Raw genomic sequence first — 19,710 nt, forward strand, 5'->3', positions numbered from 1 at the left:
GTGAACTCTCTGTATTATATTTATGGCCCTGAACATACAGATTATGTGTAAGATTATATTCATATCATTTGGTTTGTACCACATGCTAACACTATACAATAACTCTACTTTGTCCATACTGTGCGGTGTGGTACTTTGAACCTTAGCCATCATTTTGCTTTTGTTCTTCCACACACACTCATGAACTTTCATGCTGTCTATTTAATAATTCAGGACAGTGAATGTACTCCAAAACCCTTTGACCATTACTGGTTGTTTTTAGTTATTAGGTTAATTATTAATCGGAGTCCCCAACTGACAGTTTAGTACCTTTTTATGAGACTGATTTGGTGAATTAGCAATCTTTTCCCTTCTTCAGTGGTAGTGCTTAGAGGTGATTTAATGACCTTATTATATTCATATTTAATAACTATCCCTGATAATGTTTAATCATTACTGATAGCAAAAGTTAAACTCCAAAACCCCATATTAATACAACATCAAGCATTACATATGGTGCCCTGTGTGAGGCAACGCACAGTTTTTTTTTATTTCATAGATGAGCAATATTAATTTCAGCACAATTTGGCCACTGCTATATCTTGCATTTCAACCTCAATAAGAGGTTTAGCTGGAGATAGAGCAACAGCATGCTACCAGCCCTGCAGTTTTGTACTTGTGCTGTTTCTACCATGTCTTTCAGCCCGACTTCATCTTTAAGAGACAATCCTCTGACTGTTACTGCCCTGCATTCCAGTTAGTGAATGTTGAAAGTTTGGTAAACCAAGTAACACTTGTAGACCTGTGTTTATCTTTATTGGTATGACTTTGGGATTGACAGGATTTACATTGTTACAGTAGATGAAAGTTTATGAAAGTACATTTTAATGTTTAAAACTATGAAAAGGAAAAGTTCAGCTTTCCTCAGAAAGTCAGATTTGGCATCGGGACAATTACCACTGCAATGTAGTATATATATTCTTAGAAAGCAACTGATATTTCTGGTATGCCAAAAATAGATGAATTCGACAAACTGGATCGCATGGTGATACATTAATAGTTGAATCAACCACTATCTGTACTGCAGCAGGCGTGAGATATTTACTGAGCTACATGCAACACATTTAGAAATTTACAGGGTGTGTCACTTTCACACTGTCCTATTTAAGGCTGATAAGCATTTGTTTTCTTAACAACAAACTGTTCAAGTCAAGGTCAAGGTAAACATTATTATCCCACAAGTGGGAAATTAATGTAGTCACCATTGTACGTTCCAAGTGTAAAGTATCTGTCATCAGACTTGCCACAGTAAATATCCAAAGAACATAAATGAATCACAAAATGTCAGCTTCTATCCATTTGCTGAACTTTGTGCTCTTTTCTCCTATTTTGTGTGAGGAATAAAACTGATGCGTTTAGCTTCAAAATTAAAACTTTATTCAGTTTCATAGAAAACATTGGTTAACAATTTGATCATCAGAAAAGTGCTGAACTGAACAACAACAAAAGGACACAATTGAGAGAAACAACAATTATGATTTTTTTAAGGACTCTGCATTGACAGGAAAGGAGGAGCTCCCATTGCCCAGCAATGTTTCCTGTCACACTGAACTAACACTCTGTTAGTTTTCACACAAACTGTATTAGAAAACAAAAAAATGTATAGGGACTGAAACTGTCATCAACTACCTGCAAAATACAGTGAAATGAACATCGGATTCGGATGTGCTCTTGCTTAGCGTTATGTGCTCTGTTGCCTGGGGGTCTTAAAAACTGTTTCTTCATCGACGCAACCACAGTGGAGATCTGCCGGTTTGGAGATAAAACTATGAAGACTCTAAGAGTTTAAAGTGCATCAAACAACTTAAGATAACCAAACCTCCTTATCAGAGTCCACATACATTTAGCCGTTTTTGTCGCTGGAGGAGGTTCACTCCAAAAACACCAGTCTGAATTTATTTTTCCTATGTTGTAAATCAAAAATATGTGTGCTGTGTAAACAAAGTAAAATCACTGATATTTGTAGTGGTTGCTGACTTGCTGGAAAGAACATTTCTGTGTGTAGTAGTCTAAGCAAAGCCCCTTCGTCATTCCTCATCTTCCTCCGAGCTTCACACTTCACATGATTGGGTAGCTGGCGAGGTTTGCGATGCCGCAGAGGTTGCCACGGTTGCGTGCCATCAGGATGTAGCCTTGTCTGCCCCAGTTCTCGCTCCAGCTGTCAGGGAAAGGACACAAGGTGATGAAGACGTCAGAGGAATAAAGACATGTGAGTTGTTGAATATCGCCAGGAGTCAAAAAGCACTTCAGCTCATCAGTTTGTCACTGACATGGTGAAAGAGAAGGCATCAAATCAACGCTACGCCAACAAACAATCTTGCCGTTTCATTTTAGCTTTATGAGCCACCTGATGTCGTTCGGACAGGTGATGTGACCCACCTGTTCTTGACGATCCAGTACTTCTTCCCCTTGACGCTCACTCCATAACCCACTGCCAGCACAGCGTGATTGATGTCGTCTTTGTTACAGTTGGGGTCGTAGTAAACACCTGGGCACATGACAGACAGGAAGAGTGAGGAGAGAATCTGAGCTGGAGGTACATCAGTGAACCATCAAATATACATGTGGCTTACAGTGACCATTTCACTTATTATCAAGTTAAAGAAATCAAAATGGTGGTGTGTTCAGGGCGCGGCATGATCAAGGACAGTTCCGTAAGTTTAATTTCCCAAGTCAATCCAGTTTTAAAGCCAGCAGTCAGGTTTAACGTTGTAATCCATAAAATTTTAAAGAAATCAGACATTTTTGCTGTGATTTTTTTGGGCAGTCTGAAGCTGCTCACTTACATGTGGGAATAAAGACATGTGAGTTGTTGAATATCATGTGAGTTGCTGAATATCGCCATGAACATCAGGTCATAAACATGTAATGTGAAAGTGATTTGGAACAAAAAATCAGTCATGCATGTAATTCAGTGAAAGGTTTACATCATGTCAGAACCGTATTAAGTTCCTGCTCATGCAAACTGAACATGATGCTGCTGCTACTGTGAACGTTTTCGGTTGGAGCCAACATGATCATTCATCAAAAACACAATCTATGAGTGAGCTGACAGTCAGTTTGGTCGTTTTTTTTATCAGTGGATCAGTTTGAGATTTGTCAGGTAGAAATGGAACAATAGGTGATCTGTTAGCTGAGGAGCTGCAGGGGACAGGCTGCACACCATGTCATCAGGTAAACCACTGAAACCTGAAGGATCACAGCTTCAAGAATATTGGCCCTAAGAATACTTGGACCATCAAAAGATCAACAGAATACAACTCAATTTTCAAAAGTGATTGATCAAAAAATATATTTATCATAATCATCATAGATAATAATGAATCTGTAAATTTAGTGCCACGTCTGAGCAGTGTTACTGACCTTTGCTGTAGAACTGGAAGCTGCTCTGCGTGGCATCGATGCCCACAGATACTGGACCTACTTTATACAGCGCCACAGCCAGCGCGTGCTCGTTGCCCTCTGGGATCTCCTTGTAGCCTCTGCACTCAGCTGCCATGCCCGATGAATTGTAGCGGCACGGCTGGTCCTGCATACGAGACAAAGAAGGAGAAAAATCTGTTTCTGATTTCTGTATTTTCACTTTTCTCTGGAAAAAAAGCATTTTTTTGCTGTCCTAAAGTGCAGTGCTTGAAATGTAAGGAATTCAATTTCCATAAATCAGTGAAATCGTCTTCAACGTAGGTAATGCAAAGTTGATCTTATGAGGTCTGAGAAGATAATCATGGCAGGAAAAATATGCATGAATGTTATTTGTTGTTGCTTTGAATATGTCCTCTCTGACCTGTTCTGACTGGGAGTCAACAACAAATATAAATTAATATATGAACAGAACTACTTTTTTATGTTGCCCAATAACTGTATGAAGATATTTTGGTCATTAGAGTAGAGGAGGATATATTGGGTAGTTTAGTGTCTGAATTTCTTCTGACCCAAAGTGTCAAAAGACTTGGCTGAAACTGGTTCTAGGTGTGGTTTCTGTTGACATAACAGGATGTCACAACATAACAGAAAGAGAGAAAAAGCGTGAACACCAAGGGCGTAACCATGGTATAGATATTGGGGCGTCCAAATGAGAGCCATTTCCCTGAAATAGTTTTTTTTCAAAGTACATTTCTCACAATTCTATGGTATTTTTCATATGAAAATGCGCACATTTAGAAGTTTTGAGGACAACATTGGCCATTTAAATTCACATGTAAAGGAATATTCTGTGAAATTGCATGGATTCCTACAGAATCAAGATAAAGCTTCTATTTAAATTCCCATTGAGTGAAAATCAATGTTTTTATCTCAAAGGTTTTGCTCTATATCTCTCCTATTTGCCAGTATCAGGCCCAGTGTTACTAGTTTTATTTACTGCTTACATGTAGGCCTAGGTTAAAACTAATGTTATCAAGCTGTTTAAGTTCTGATTCAAATTTGTCACATGATCATCTGTATCCCCAGAGCATGTCCCTGTCTGGCCCCTGCTTTCACCATGCCTCTCCCTCTCCCTGTGTCTCTGTGCTGCCTACATTGTGACCAGATACCATTATTTTACCAGAAGATCAATGACTGACCTTGTTGATAATTTTAACTTGATACATTGATTTTTCTGCTTGTGTTACTAGTTTATTTGCTTTAGATATATAGTAAGTGCATAAATAACAGTTTACAATGTACAGTAGTGTAGCCCCTTTCACACATGCACTGCTATTCTGAACTGACCTGGACATTACCTGGAGGAGCTGTATGTGTAACAAATGAGAGCAGTAACAGGGATGAGTTGATGTAGGAGATTTTCTTCATTGAACAGAAGGTTTAAAGCTCCAACAAATAGCTTTAAATTATGTAAATGAACACCTACATGGAATTAATGCAAGAATATGAATGTGCTCCTGTCACATAACTCCACTTACATGACAACTTGACTTGAAAAAGAAGTCAATCTTCTGCTACCTCTTCCTTTTTGGCATTCATGATCAAGTTGAATAATATCGAAATCAGTGGATGTTTCTAGAAAACTATCTGTCAGTTACCGTTAACTTTACCTGGCTTGGCCTAATTGTTTGCCACCTGGCTTGCTTAATATTAGCCAACATGCCACAAAGCAAGACAGAGTTATTTACAGACAAAAAATGTTCATTATCAAGCAACTGTTTCATACCTCCACTCTGTTCGCTGTCTGCCAGCCAGTGATTGCAGCTCCATGTTAGCATGTAATTGTTAGCGTTCCCGGGCGGCCGGGACTAGTGGGTTTGGTCAAATGGCTGTGATTGGCTTGATGGCTGTCAATCACTCTAACTTGACCAATGGGTTTTCATGTATGGGGAAGCTACTCAGCATACTAAGGTGCGCTCCATTTCAGTATGCTGTTACACCGCGAGGGCGGGCAAACGGTTTAATATCTTAGGATGGGCGCAACCAAGTTTACAATTGGGAGGGGGGGTTAAACACAAATAAACTGAAAATAAATAAGAAATAACGAGACAGATCTGTTGACAGGATCTATAAAAGAGTGCATAATTAACATATTTTCTACTGTATACTGGGGGGGGGGGACAGATTGCCATTTTCTCAATATTGGGGGGGACGCGACCCCCCCAAAGAATGCGTGGTTACACCCATGGTGAACACATGACAGGAAAGACAAATAGAATGTTCTCAAATATTCTGACCTCAGCTCCTCTGGATGCGCACGCTAGTTTATTAAGATGAGACTGATAGCACGAAGTTAGTTAGCAAGTCTTTCTCACCACTCCAGCGTACGGGTAGGCCTCCTCAGAGTCGATGCCTCCGTTATCCTGCACGTACTTGAAGGCGTTGGTCATGTATCCTCCTCCGCAGCCTTGGTTCTCTGAGACACAGTCTACCAGGTTCTGGGGACTGAGGTCCCTCAGCGTACCCGTTGTCTTGGCCAACTGGCCCTCGAGGGCCCCGGCCGAGCTGAAGGCCCAACAGGAGCCACAGGAACCCTGTTAGGAGAGAAGGAAGGGGTTTAGTTTGATGATTCAGTGTGCACACACATCTCTGTCAAAGCCTTCCTGATAACAGTGAGAAGAAACTGAGACTGAAGGAGAGAAAAATTAAACAGACATGCACAAACAACTCAATTGTTCATAGTTTATAAGTCACACACTATTGGTTAGGAATAAAATAAGGATAAATATGTACATTGTAAAGGAAGATCTATATATATGAAGGGAAATCAAACTGATAAATGAGAGACGAAAACCAAAAATCGCTTTAGTTTGTGTCTTCCTCTGTGTGTCCACTGGGGGACAGACTTGGACAACTTTGACATTTCTTGATTGTCGATCATTGTCACTGTTCTGTGCAGAAGGTTATTTATATTATTTCACAGTTTGGAACTGTCTGTTCCAAGGAAGGGAAATCTTAATGTTAAAATACAATCAGGACCCTCTCAGGTGTCAGAAGATGAGCAAAGAGCGGTCGTGAGAGATAATGACGAGAAGACATTCCCCTGTTTTTAAAGGCCTTTGAAATGTTTGAAATTAATGTTTTGATTCCAAAGAAAAATGTCAATTTCTGCATTTGTTAAAAACAAACAAAACAAGTAAAAAACATGTGATAAGGACCTTTTTCTTGTTCCTGTTGGCTATAAACCAACCAGTAAAATATATAAACCATGGTTTTAGATAAGTATAAAGCAAACATATAAACTACTGTTCTTACTGTTCCATGGTTTGTGTTTGTCTCTTTCCTCTTTCGACATGAAAAAGCCTTTTTCTTTCTCCTTTACTTTGGTGTGAAAGCAATACCTACACCTGTATTGGACCTTACTGATGCTCTTGTTGTCTGAATGGGAGCAAATCCCTGTAGCAATGTTTCAAAAGCTACTTGACTTTCATATAAAAAGGAGAGCAGAGCTGCTGTGTTTGTGCTCTCTCAGTCTATAAGTATAAAACTCCATGAGAGCATTAGAGTTGTTGTCTGACTATAAACTGTCTTTGAGCCTGGCTTTGAAGCCCTCTCCACTACCCTCGTCCTCAAGGAAAGCAGTCTGACTGTCTGCTGCTCCGAGCTGCTGCAATTTTAAAAAACTGTGTAAATGTGTAATCACATCAGTTCACTGGGGGCTCTTCTCCATGTGGCTCTGAGCTCCGCTATAACAGAAAATTTGCCTCGAACAAACAAAGCATCAAAAACACTATTGAGTCCTCGTGAAGGAGCTGCGGAGGAAGCAGCAGAGTTGTTAGTATGCAGAGCGTGCAGTCAGCCAGCTGCATAATTCATGAACAGCAGGAAGCAAAGGAGCTGTTCAATAAATCCCGATTAGAGCTGCAGTTGGATTTACACCCACCAGAGGGCGACGACGGCCTCCATATAAACTGATGCTGTATTTAAAGGCAGAGAATACCGAGTCCTCAACACTTTCTGAAATGGCTTTAACTTTTTAAGAGTGTACATTTTTAAATATGTTACCACCTACTGTGTCCTCATATAGTCCCATATGTTAAAGACTGTTTTATAACTGAGAACTAATGTCCCCACCACCAGTCGACACAAAGTGAAGCCCTCGTTTACTTGGATTCTTATCTTATTCTTACAACAGAAAAATAAAAATGGTGTTTAAATGTTTTCCGTCTATTGAAATCTGAAATCAGTATTTTTCGACTTGATCTGACAAATAAACTGGGGATCAAAACGCTCAAGTGTTATGTTTTTAGTATCCGCATCAAATGAAACCTGTTACAAAAAAAAACATGCAGTAGTAGTTTATATTCCTCAATACTGCCAAAACTACACATCAGAGTCATAAACCATTATCAGGTAATATCTGTTTACATTAACATAATATAGAAAAAATATTTAAAGCAACATTATGTAGAAAACTGCATTTTGAATAATATGGCATCTTGTGCAGCTTCTGAGCGCACAACTACTGTCGTAAATACAAAATCCCAGGTTTGCAACAGTTTGTCAGACATTGATTGTTTGTCATAACAATGTCATGTTAAAAACGAGTCATTTTAACATAAAAAAATAATACAATCCTTATTTTTTTATTAGACATTATTTAGATAGACATTGTGCTTACGTTTGTCCTGACTACAAATAATTAATCTTGTAATCTTTTATTTTATTATATGCAGCTTTTGATGAGGGGGATAAAAAAAATAATTTCTGCACTGAAATGTAGACATAAGATTCATATTGCATCTTTATGCGGTTATTACATATATGACACATATTCCAATCAGCCTCCACCATAAAATACATCACATAATATCCCCAGATTGAGATTTTAAGCTTGATTTATGCTTCTATGTTGAATCTACGACGTACAGACAGCGTAGCCTCGTTTGTGTACGCGCATTTGCTAAATTGTCGATTGAACGGAACTCAGCCAGGTCGCGATTTGCAGCCAAGCCGCGCAAACAAAAGGCTAAAGGTGATGTATTATGTTCACCAGAAAAACTAAGCCTACACCTCAATATCAATAAAATCAATTAACACCATACAGTAAAACTAAACACTACATAAGATGAATGTTATCCGCGGTGAGCCTCCAGTGTTTCACCATCAGCTCTCATGCTCATTAGATAACATCACATCAATCTGCTGCTAATCTGCCTGTTGGCACAAAGCACAGATGTACACCATATTTGCATCATTGTACTTCCTGTTCTGCTCGACCCTTGTTTACGTAAATTACGGCCTGGCTGCCCCGTCCACTTACAATAACTAATTAACGTTTGATTATCAAACACATTCTTTTGTTTTCAAAGTCTGTTAGCAGCAGTGAGAACAGGCTGTTTTCCTCCGGCTCATGTAATTGCACTCTGACCGGGACTGTTTGATTTTTCTGAAAGCCTTTATCTTTTTTCCTTGGCAGCAATGACAATATTTACCACATAATGAACAACATTCAGCCTTTTTTGAGCCCATTACACCGCCAGGATTTTGAAGTATGTGGTCAATAAGTGACATGCGTGAAAGAGCCAGAATTCAACGATAATATGTTCGGATATCTCTGAGATTCTGTAGAGAATACGGATCATTCCTGATGCACAATATCAGGTTTGGTTGATATTCAAACATCTGGTAACACATCAGGTCAAATATGGACTCCATATTCTCCATGAGGATATGTAGCATACAAAGATGCATCTTGGTTTTGTCCACATACTGGGCGTTGGAAAATTGTCTGAACTTGAAACTGATGATTGGAGAGTCTCACTTTGAATATCATCATATTTTGGGTCATGCAGTAAAATATCGAAAATTGAGTCAGATAATACGGAGCTACAGCAGGAAGTTTATCTGATAAAATAGCAACTGATACGCTGATTATTTAAGCTTTATGATTATCAGTTAATAGGAAGAAATACTTGCTTAAAATACAGACTTGGTGAAACATACATACACTATTTTTTATTTATTTATAACATATTTTCATAGTTTTCCTTTCAATGTGTTGTTTCTTTATGAGTTCCCTGCAGATGTCATTATTTTTGCCTCTGCCTCCAACAGTCACATTTCCCCACAGAAAACAATGAAGTGTTGTGTTTCTCGCTCAGCATTTTGCCTGAAAACAGCCCTGGGAACTTTTGCTCAGTTTTCCCCCCCAAACCCTCAGACAAACACCATCGCACACCTGAAAACCCAACAGAACAGCTGCTGTATTCTGTATCTCAGTAACCTCGAAACTTTTGACAGGAATGTGACAAAATTACCAGCAGGTTCTTCAACTTTCCTGCCCATAAATTTATCTTTCAGTCGAACTTCCTGTGCGAGACTCAGCAGAGTCGAGCTGTGGGAGTTTCCAGCCTGTTGTCAGACTGGATCTATTCACGAGTACATTTGTGTTTGTGTATTGAGTCTTGTTGTGGCTCATGCTCACTCATCTCTCTCTGTTCACCAAACCAACACAATTGTTTTCATCCTTGATGGATTTCCTCTTGTCAAACTGACTCACTGTAGAAAACACTTCACATGATGCATTAACCTCTCGGAGTCTGAATGGGCTCGTTTGTGCTCTCTGAGGCCGGCACAGGCCCATTCCTCTCTCCCACTATCTTGGGCAAGCCTCTCTTATGGAAGACATTTTGATGTCGTGTCACAGAAGGAAAAGCACTGATTTCACTTAGATTTGTTCGTGTGGCCTTCTGCAGAAAACTATCAAAAAACAATCTAATCTTAAAGCTGCCATGAAGTGGATATTGTGTTATAAATCTGGATGATGTCTGACCTGGTCCTTCACTGGAGTCACCATGCCCCTCTTGCGGTAGTCGATGTATTTGGGAAGCTTGGTCACGTTGTCGTCCAGATCCATGGTGAAGCCACGCTCGCGGTTCACCGGGATCTGCAGGCCGGTCATCTTCTCGGACACTTCCTCTGAAGTCTGCATGAAAAGAGTTAACACAGTCAACATATAACATATCGTGTCTGAGGCCCTCGTTCAAATATTGAGACGTCAGAGGTTAAAGGAGACATTATTTATGCTTTTGGGGCCACAGCAACAGTTCAGGAATGGATCGATAGCAGCTGTTGTTTTTGTCATGTTCGGTGTTTTACTGTTTATTTTGAATGTTGTGGCTACTCCCAGTCTGGAGCGATGTCGGACTCATGTTGTAATATTGAGAGACGTTCATGTTAAACTTATAACTAAGAAGAATTAATAAAATAACACATCTCAGTTTGCACGCAAGCACAACGGGCGATATCGAGGTCATACATATTTCGATGAGTTAATAATTATGGCGACATGTTGTGCCACCTCCACGACAGATGAGGTGAACCTTTCCTCGGTTCCTGGAATAATCTCGAGAGATAAAAATGTTTTGGGACGGGAACAAGAGACGAGAGGAGGAGAGGATTTATTTTTAGACTTGAGACAAGAATGAGTAAAAGCAGATATGGGAGCGGGAGGATTTGATTCAGCGGGGTGACAGTGAGGATGAAACGTGTTAAATGAAGACGGTTTAAAACAGTTTACTCCAGAGTGAAATGTCATTTATCTGCACTGTGCCACTGTCAGAGAGTGACACCGGGAGGTGACGGCCTCAAGATTACCAGAACAGGGACATAAAAGAGGAAGCAGACGAGTTATTACAGTAATGACTCCTGTCACAATGAAACTGCTGGTTATACGATATTTAGACAATCATCTAAAAAACCCTGTCTTTTATTATTATTAGAATTCCCCAGTGCTTTCATTACAGCTCATTCTGAAAGCAGGAAGAACATTAACGGAAGAAAAACAGACCATCTGTTAATTTCTTTCATTTCACTTAAGAGCTTCCAGTCAAACTGAAAATGGAAATCCATCCTTCATTTCCCAGCCACCTGTTCCTACATAAACATAAAATTGGCTGTTTATCCAGAATCCGCATGTGTATACATGTTCCTGTCATTAATAAACGAGGCCGAGCACCGGCGGGCTGTATTTCACGCATCGTGCTCTCTATTTTTTTGACGTACAGCTTGTTAAAGCCGACATCCTGATGCATAAAACAGCCATCAGTCATGACCCGCGCTGACATACGTGTCGCTGACAGCAGCTGATTTAAAGGGACGCCAAGCCTCCATTTTGTTTCACCTCAGTGGGCTGCAGCATTCATGAGCGCAGAGAGACGACAGGAGCTGAGGAGAGAAACATGAATCTGTGACACTGAGGAGGAGCCAGTTTCAATTCACACTTCGGCGCTTTTTGTCTCGTAATAGACGTGCGACGCTGGTGGGGAAAACTAAACAGGATTCTCACTAATGAACGCACTTAGCAGACTGATCAATTATCACTCGCTGCACTTGCTAATGACAGTTGTATCTCAGCTTGTGTGACTGTGTTCAGACTGCAGCTGAGAGTGACTCCATGCTGATGGATTCCTCGAGTCAAAGACAGAAAACTGGCGACTATTTCCTTAATCGAATAATCTTTTATTTGATTTATTGTAACCTTTTATTTAAACTGTCGGTCTGAGTCCTGGTTGGACGGAGGCACCAGCACGAGAGATAAAACAAGTGATTCTAAAGATGTGCAAAAGAAAAAAGGAAGACATATTTCAGTAGAGTTTCTCCCCTGAAAGACACATATGATCCCCAAAAAGCCTCTTTTGAGAAATTCAAAAGCGGACAGACAATAATGTTTTTGCCAGATTATTAAATGTGTACAATCCTGTACTTTTCGGTTCTGAGTCTGATGGTAAAACTCTTTCAACCTGCAGCATTGTGGGATGCATCTAGAGCTGCAACAATCATACAAAAATAACTGCCAACTATTTTGATAAATTTGACTGAAATAATCAGTCAGTTAAGGAAAAAATGTCAGACATTTGCTGAGTTCAGCGTCTTGAATCTAAAGATTTTTTCTCGTTTGTTTAGCAAAGTAACACAAACCGTTTCCTGGCCACTGTCAACTCTTTCTTTCTCTCTAGGAAGCGATTTAAGAAACTCATTAAATTTCTGTGTCTTTGTTATTCCAGGCTAAATATTGTCTCTAGGAACCGACATGTATTGATTAGTATATTTCTGCGTGTAAGCAGGTGCAGTCATGTATGCTCAAAAATAAGACCAGAGTGTAATTAAAGCACTGTGAATCTCTCCTGTTGGTCGGACAAAAGATGTTAGAAGTCGACGTCTGTGGCTGAAGGAAATTAAAATAATCACGTTCTGACTATTATGAAAATAATCCAGGTATGAATTGATGATGTAAAGAAATTGTTCGTAGCAGCTTGAATGCGTGAAATGATGTTCAGTTCCCGCGGCGTGTGACTGGCAGCCGAGCATCGTACTGTAGTGACAGGTGGTGAATTTGTACTTCATTAACCTGAGACGAGTGGCTGCTGTCTGCAGCGCAGCAGCTGGCCGGCACACTGATATCATGGAGAAAAACTGATAAAGGAGTGTCTTGTTTGTTTGTTATTTGGTGTTTAAGCCAAAAATACTGACACTGAATGTGCTGGAGACAATCTGATGTCCGTCAGTGTGTGCGATACGTTTGGCTGTCGGTTGATAACAAAGACTATCTTGAAAGACAAACGTTGTCTCGTCTGATGTGGCACAAAATGTGAAACTAGGGGGATTATAGTGCCGTGATTTGATGAGAAACATATCAGCGTTAATAGTCTTTTGCCTTCTCGTGTGTACATTAACATGTTAGTCTGCCAGGGCCTCTGACAACATGTTAAAAAAGGTGTCTGTAACAGCCTGTGTCTACTGGATTGGGATATTGTTGGGCTCATATTGTGGATTCTGGTATTACACATGGTAAGATGTGATCCTGAGCCTGCAGGACGGCCTCAGACTCACCATGTCTCCCAGGTGGTTCATCCCCAGCTCGTAGGAGTGCATGCCCAGCGCCGCCTCCTGGTTGTGGGCATCAATCATCCGCATGTTCTTCTCCCAGATGGCTCTGCGAATCTCTTCCTCGCCCTGAGACAAAAAAAAGAAAAAAAGTGTCACATTGAGTCAAAAACAGTCAGGATCCAATTCTTCTCACCAGACACTGATGGGCTACCACCTTCATTTCTCCCTTCACTTAACTTCCCTTTTCCTTCCTTTTGTCATTAGCACCTGACAGCAAAAAGAAATTAATCTGGGCAAATAGGGCAAATTTGTGTTTTAATTAGCGAGGAAAGGAAGCTTGTCTGTGTTACAACCCCATTTCATTAATTAGGCCAATTAAACCAGTGCATGTTCACATAACAATGCTTCCTAGTGCTGCTAATACAGCAACATAACCGTCCGGTGCAGTTTAACATGTTACAATCTGACTTTATTCTTTGAATATTTCAGCTATACTGCACATGTCTGTTATGAACTCAGAGAGTCTTTCATTTATATGCAAACTGTTGATGTCCGTCACAATGTGAGAGAATAAGATGGAGCCAAGTGCCTGGTTGGTTACCTTAAAGACATGCAGGCGCTACTTAGTATTCGTAGTCTTAACAACCATTAGCATAACTATAATCACCATTTCTATCTTGATATCCATTCTCAGTAATGGAAAATGCAAATGACGCGAGGAGACTTTGATTCCATTACATTGATGTCGGTTCAAGGAGGGCTGAATTAGAGGAACTGTTGGAGGAATGCTGATTAGAATCACTGCGCGTTCTTTCTGCTGACTACACAGGAATGTAAATAACACACGTTCACGATAAATACATGCATGATAGAGATGAAAACAACATGAAACACACTGAGCGCGAATCCAGGACACACGCTGTACTGTATAAAAACTGCACACACACACACACACAAACAAAACACACTCTGCAGCTGAGCAGCGCTGACCCCTAGCCGGAGGTGAAGAGCAGAGGGAGAGCAGATGCTCAGGAAGTGAAAAAAAAAAAAAAAAAAAAAATCCATGGTCAATTCTGTTTCAACACCGACAAAAACTACACTTTCCTTCCTCCTTCACAGCCAGGAGATTAGAACAAGGAGAGAAGACGACGACTGGGAAATTGTAGCGACGGGGAAACGGAACAACAAGAGTAAAACAGAGTTGAAAAGGATTTTATTCCAGGTGAAGAAGGACTTCTTGAATCAGAAACACTCAGTTTGGTGAAAGTGGGTCTGCAGCCTTTTGGTAATTAAACTTTTCAGAATCACTGGCTGACGATGAGAGAGACTATGCCACTGTAAATTCTCATTGTGCGTGTCCTGCTTTACTTTCAGTTCTCCATCTGTCCCGTTTCTCCGGGGCCAAAACAAGGAAGTAGAGCAACCAGTGCCGGCCTCGCGTCTCTTTTGTTTACACAGTCGGCATTGTTTCCTCTATTGTCTGGTACAAAATCAACACGACGCCCTTCTGTGTGTGTGAACAGTTATTGATATGAGATAACGCTCTGTCAGCAGCAGTTGTGTTGCCAGAGAGGATGTTTCTGTTGTGTTTTCAGACACAGAGGTCGAAGAAGCACTCAGATCTTTCATTTAAGTAAAAGTAGTAAAACCACAGTGTGGAAATATTCAGGTAAAGATTTAAATGCATTACTTTTATGTTTAACAAAGTAAAACTATGAAAGTATCAGCATCAAAAGTACCAAAAGTACTGGTCATGCAGAATGCCATTTTTCAGATATATTGTAATTATTGGTGCGTTATTACGCGTCAGTGTTTATCTACTGGGTAGATTTTGAATTTCGCCTCTGGGATTAATAACGTTTAATCATTAACTACAACATTTGGCAACATTCAGCGTTGTATGTTTGTCACAACAGCAGAATGCAGATGTGTTGTTGGCGACAAGCTACTTAACGGTCGATGAGAAACATCTGCTCAGTTTTAACGCTGCCTCAACAGAGCTGCATCCTCCTGAACAAACACCCGGCACAGCGGCGGCTGCAGAAACAGGCCGCCGAGACAGAGAGCGAGGAGACCGACACTCAAATGACTAGTTATTAAATTGAGTCAGCTGGAGACAGACGGTGAGTCAAAGCACAAAGACGTCCACATGTTGAAGAAACGACTGAAGCACGGAGAGAAGAGGGGCTGCAGAGAGCCTGAAGACATGAAAAAGTAACATCTGCTCACGTACGTGCGACACAGATCAGAGGCAAAGTCACTGTAAACTTACTTTTCTAGAACAACTGAGACTCCAGCTGTAATTAATATTTGACATCCATTCCCCTGATTGCACTTTGATCTTTTCCCTACTGCCGGCCGTTTCTTTCTCCTCTTATGATTAAAAGGAAAAATGCAACTTGGTGCAACTCTGTGTACAAAGTCAGATTTGTATGTCGGGATTTATAAACTTTCTTTTAAAAAAAGGGACAGTTTGGTTTGTACAAACCTCTCGGGTTCAGATGTGGTCCGTCAATAAGATATGAGGCCACAAAGGTACACAGGTTCCTCTAAGTATGCAGCTTATAAATTAGTTAAAGTTGTTTTTTTTGGGTCTCTGACCTTTTTCGCTTTCCTCTGTCAAGGTAAACGAGACCGTCCTCCCCAGAAAACCAAACCAAAACTTTAACAAAAACAACCAAAAGGGAGCAGCAGCAACGAATCAAATGCAACAATGTTATTCAGAAACTAGTGATTTACATCTTAGCAGCAGGTGTGGAGCACCACTTATTAAAACCTGACCTTCAACTAGTTCGACTTCCTCAAACAAATCAGCTTCCTAGATCACATTTATTGTTAAAGGTTGATTTCAAACATGTTAATCTTTTATCCAAGGCTTCAGAAGTCCTAACATCTCATGTCGTACTTGTAAAATCGTTTTTGAAACCTAAATTACTTAAAACTTTGACTGTACTTTGTGAGATTTGGCCAGATTTTGAAGGTGGCTGTTACCAAATTTTGGGTGCAGCATGTGAGAGAAACCGACAACTGCTAACGACTGGAGCTGCTGTTAGCTAGCTAGCTCAGTAAGCTGTGGAGCTTGCGGTCTTATTGCTGACTTGCATTTGCCTCGGAGGTGCAGTCGCTCAGCCACCTCCCAGTGAACAATATTAAGCTCATCTTTGCTTGATAAAAGAAAGAAATGAATTCAAGAGATGTATGCCTGTATTTTTCAGATTAGTAAGGAAAAAAAGTGTAACAAGTCTTGACATGTTGTGAGTTTATTTTGTTCTCCCAGCTACAACTATGAAGGCTATCAGACAATCACCTCCTGGGGGCAAATCCTGCCTGTATCTTCATTACGCTCCCCTGAACATGTCAAGACATTTTTGATTTCATTCCACATTGTAGAGGCCTCTTTCTGCAGACACTCACCAGGCCATTGTATTCCCTCCTGTGTGTGAGCTTCCACTCGTCCCACTGGTGGTCCAGAGTCGTTTCATCCAGATGACCCAGAGCCGAGGCTGCCAGCAGCAACAGGCACACACACTGCAACATCCTGCAAGAACAGGAAAAACAAAATGTGTCAAATACAAGTAAGACCTGTTAGTTGGGTCAAACCAGCAAGAATGGATAAAGGATATAAAACAAAACACCACTTTAAATAATTCCTGCAGACTGATTCATCCTCACATGATGGTTGCAGTGACTGAGTCACAGATGCTTGTTTATGTTTCCAATGAAGCCCTCCAAAAACTGAGCGAGGGAAAACTTGCAAACCTTCCAGCAGTCGGCAGCGTAAAACCGACAACTGTTCTGAGAGCTGTTTCCGTTAAAGTCTGGGAGGTCATTTCTGCAGATATTTGCTTTTCTTTGCCACCAACATGAACAAATTTGACGATAAGGGAAACGGTCGACATGCCAGTAGCAGCCAACAGATAGAGGATCAGAATCCAGGGAACTTAAATAGGTCAACTTTTCTTCCCTCCTCGCTCTCTCATCAGGGATTCATTCCCTCTGAACATTTTCAAGTCCAGACTTAAAAAAAAAAAAAAACACAGTCTGAAGTTTTTTCTCCAGCTTTGCTTCGCTCAGCTTTTTCCTGCCGTCTGTCATTCATCAGCTCCCCCCCTTTGTTCCTTTCTTGTTTTACTACATCCTGTTTCTAATCTGTGTCCGTTGTTTCCAGTAAAAGCCGTCGAGCAAAACAAAAAAGTAGAAAGCAAAGTGTTCGCTTTATGTCGTCACCCTCGGATGATTCTGATCATGATCTATGCAAATCATTTACAGTAAATGCGAAAGAATGTGCCTTGTTGCTGTCTGAGTCAGTAGAACGCTCCTCGTGGGAGTTTTTGTTTAAAAAATGACTTTATGTACATGCAGAATCAATACTTTGAATATGTGTCGTGTTGTTTTTTTCCACAAGTCCCTCCCCCCTCCACATTAACTCTGTTAAAGCTGCAGCACTGACTTCCAAAACTCTTTCTATTAAGGTGCAACTAGGTCAGAAATGATCCTCTAATCCTAATCCTATTAACACTAATTACTTTCTTAACTGGCAAAAAAAATAAAAAATACATTTGAATTTATGAGCCTAAACTCAGAAGGGGAGAAATCAAAGTCTTCACTGGTAAATCAGTGTCAGTAAAGATGTGAATTCTACAGCGATTCAGCTCAGTTACACACAGGTTGGTTTGCCTTCAGTGCAAAACATCAGCATTAGTCCCTAAAATCCCTTTTAGACTGATTTTTAGCGACTCTTAAACTAACACCGTTCAAGAGAAGCAATTCACAGAACTAAAAGTTGAACTCTGCACCAGAAACAATAAACTTTACCTTGAATCCAAAAAGTCGGAGAGTTTGGTGAAGTTTTCTGGGTCTGCCGCCGTCTTCCTCTACTGTCGAAGTAGGTCAGTGTTTGAGTTTATATTGGATGCATTTTGAGGAAGTACAACGGGAGCTGCAGGTCCTGGGAGGGGTTTCTTTTTTTTCCCCCTTTTCTTTTTTTTTTCCAGGCAGGGGAATTACATCTGGTTTCACTCAAATAGCAAAGATGCCTAAACCAGATGATGTCAGGTGTCGGATTACACCGGCACCTCTGCAGTCTTCAGACTGCTGACGGTGAACTCGGAGCACAGACACATTCTGGGGAAATGTTTAAAAGATTGAGAGGGGCCTTGGATTTTTTATAAAAATGGCATCTCGGACTTGGATTATTTATCAGGCCGTCGTTAAATATGAACATGTTCTTAGTACTTGGCTACAAGAACCAATGATGTGAAAGAGAGAAAGACTTAGATTTTCTATATTAAAGAAGTCTGCCTCAAAATCTAAAGAATAAATCTGTGTTTAATGTAGATTAATAGATGAATTAGACGCCTTGGCAACATGTTCTGTATTGAAAAAAGCACGACACCGTTAAACCACATCCAAGACAAGTCTAGAGCTGAGGTTTGGTTATAGTAAATATGTCCTGCCTCAACCTCTAAGTACAGATTCCCTGATTGCTTAACACACTGCAACTTAACATGCATTTAATAAAACTCAAGTTAAGAAAACTTAGACATCGACACTTTACACGAATGAAAATTAAAATGCTGCAAATTGAGAAAACACCCAAATACAGAAACACTTTCCAGCACTAAATAGTGATGAACATGGCTCCGACACACATTTGCAGCCATGGTTTGTGCATTTAAAAAAAGAAAAAAAAATGTGGCTCGTATTTTGTCTGTTTGTATGTGTTTTCCTAAATTGCAATGTGTTTTGCTCATTTCAGACTATTTTTAATGTTACAAAAGGTCCAGTGTGAAGGATTGAGCTGCATCTAGCGAGAAGGTTGCTGATCCAACTAATAACACGTCCCCAGTAAAGCTCGCAGGAGAATATTGGCCACTAAAAAAGGCCCTCTGCAGATTGAGTGTTAAGTTTGTATGTTCTGGGCTACTGTAGAAACATGGCGGTGCAGCATGGTGGACTTCATGGAGAAGCAGCCGCTCCATCTGTCACTCCACGATTGTAAGTTTCAGGTGATCAATGAAAACAGAATCGCGAATATTATATTCCAAGTTGGAGTTACTACAAACTACGGAGCCCCAGACATGACAAACTATTTATCCTCATCCTGTTACTGCACGTTGTTTTATTGTGCTAATGTGTTATTACTGAAAAAGAAAAGACACTCACCTTAAGCACATCATGTAGGCTATTGCAGTTTCTAGAGAAGGTGCGCTTGATTTGCTTACCCAGCTGTCCAGGAATGATATTATTATTAATTCATATTTCTAGCGCACATAATACTTATTTCATGGCCACATTTTAGTATTTTGTGGCCATGAATTAGTATTTTGTGTGCACGTTATAGCTATATTCCGGCCACAATCCATTTTTTATTTTTTTTTTACCATGTCCGTAGCAAGCAGTTATTGTACGGCATAA

General features: G+C 40.3%; 1 protein-coding gene across 2 annotated transcripts; it reads right to left on the bottom strand.

The window, feature by feature from the left end:
• Positions 1 to 1,393: 1,393 nt before the first annotated feature.
• On the bottom strand, positions 1,394 to 18,254 carry LOC115567922 (cathepsin K-like). 2 transcript variants are annotated; one of them, XM_030394861.1, is made up of 8 exons: positions 18,109 to 18,254; positions 16,708 to 16,831; positions 13,297 to 13,419; positions 10,238 to 10,390; positions 5,778 to 5,996; positions 3,403 to 3,568; positions 2,419 to 2,527; positions 1,394 to 2,197 (listed from the first exon to the last, which is right to left on the bottom strand). In XM_030394861.1, the coding sequence occupies exons 2-8, from the start codon at positions 16,828 to 16,830 to the stop codon at positions 2,098 to 2,100; spliced, it is 993 nt and encodes a 330-aa protein (XP_030250721.1). In that variant the 5' UTR covers position 16,831; positions 18,109 to 18,254; the 3' UTR covers positions 1,394 to 2,097. The 2 variants fall into 2 exon arrangements, with proteins under 2 accessions (XP_030250721.1, XP_030250720.1); XM_030394860.1 differs by lacking the exon at positions 18,109 to 18,254 and adding an exon at positions 16,966 to 16,984.
• Positions 18,255 to 19,710: the final 1,456 nt, after the last annotated feature.

The sequence above is a fragment of the Sparus aurata genome, chromosome 17 (genome assembly GCF_900880675.1).
Source record: "Sparus aurata chromosome 17, fSpaAur1.1, whole genome shotgun sequence".
In the NCBI taxonomy this organism is placed as follows: domain Eukaryota; kingdom Metazoa; phylum Chordata; class Actinopteri; order Spariformes; family Sparidae; genus Sparus; species Sparus aurata.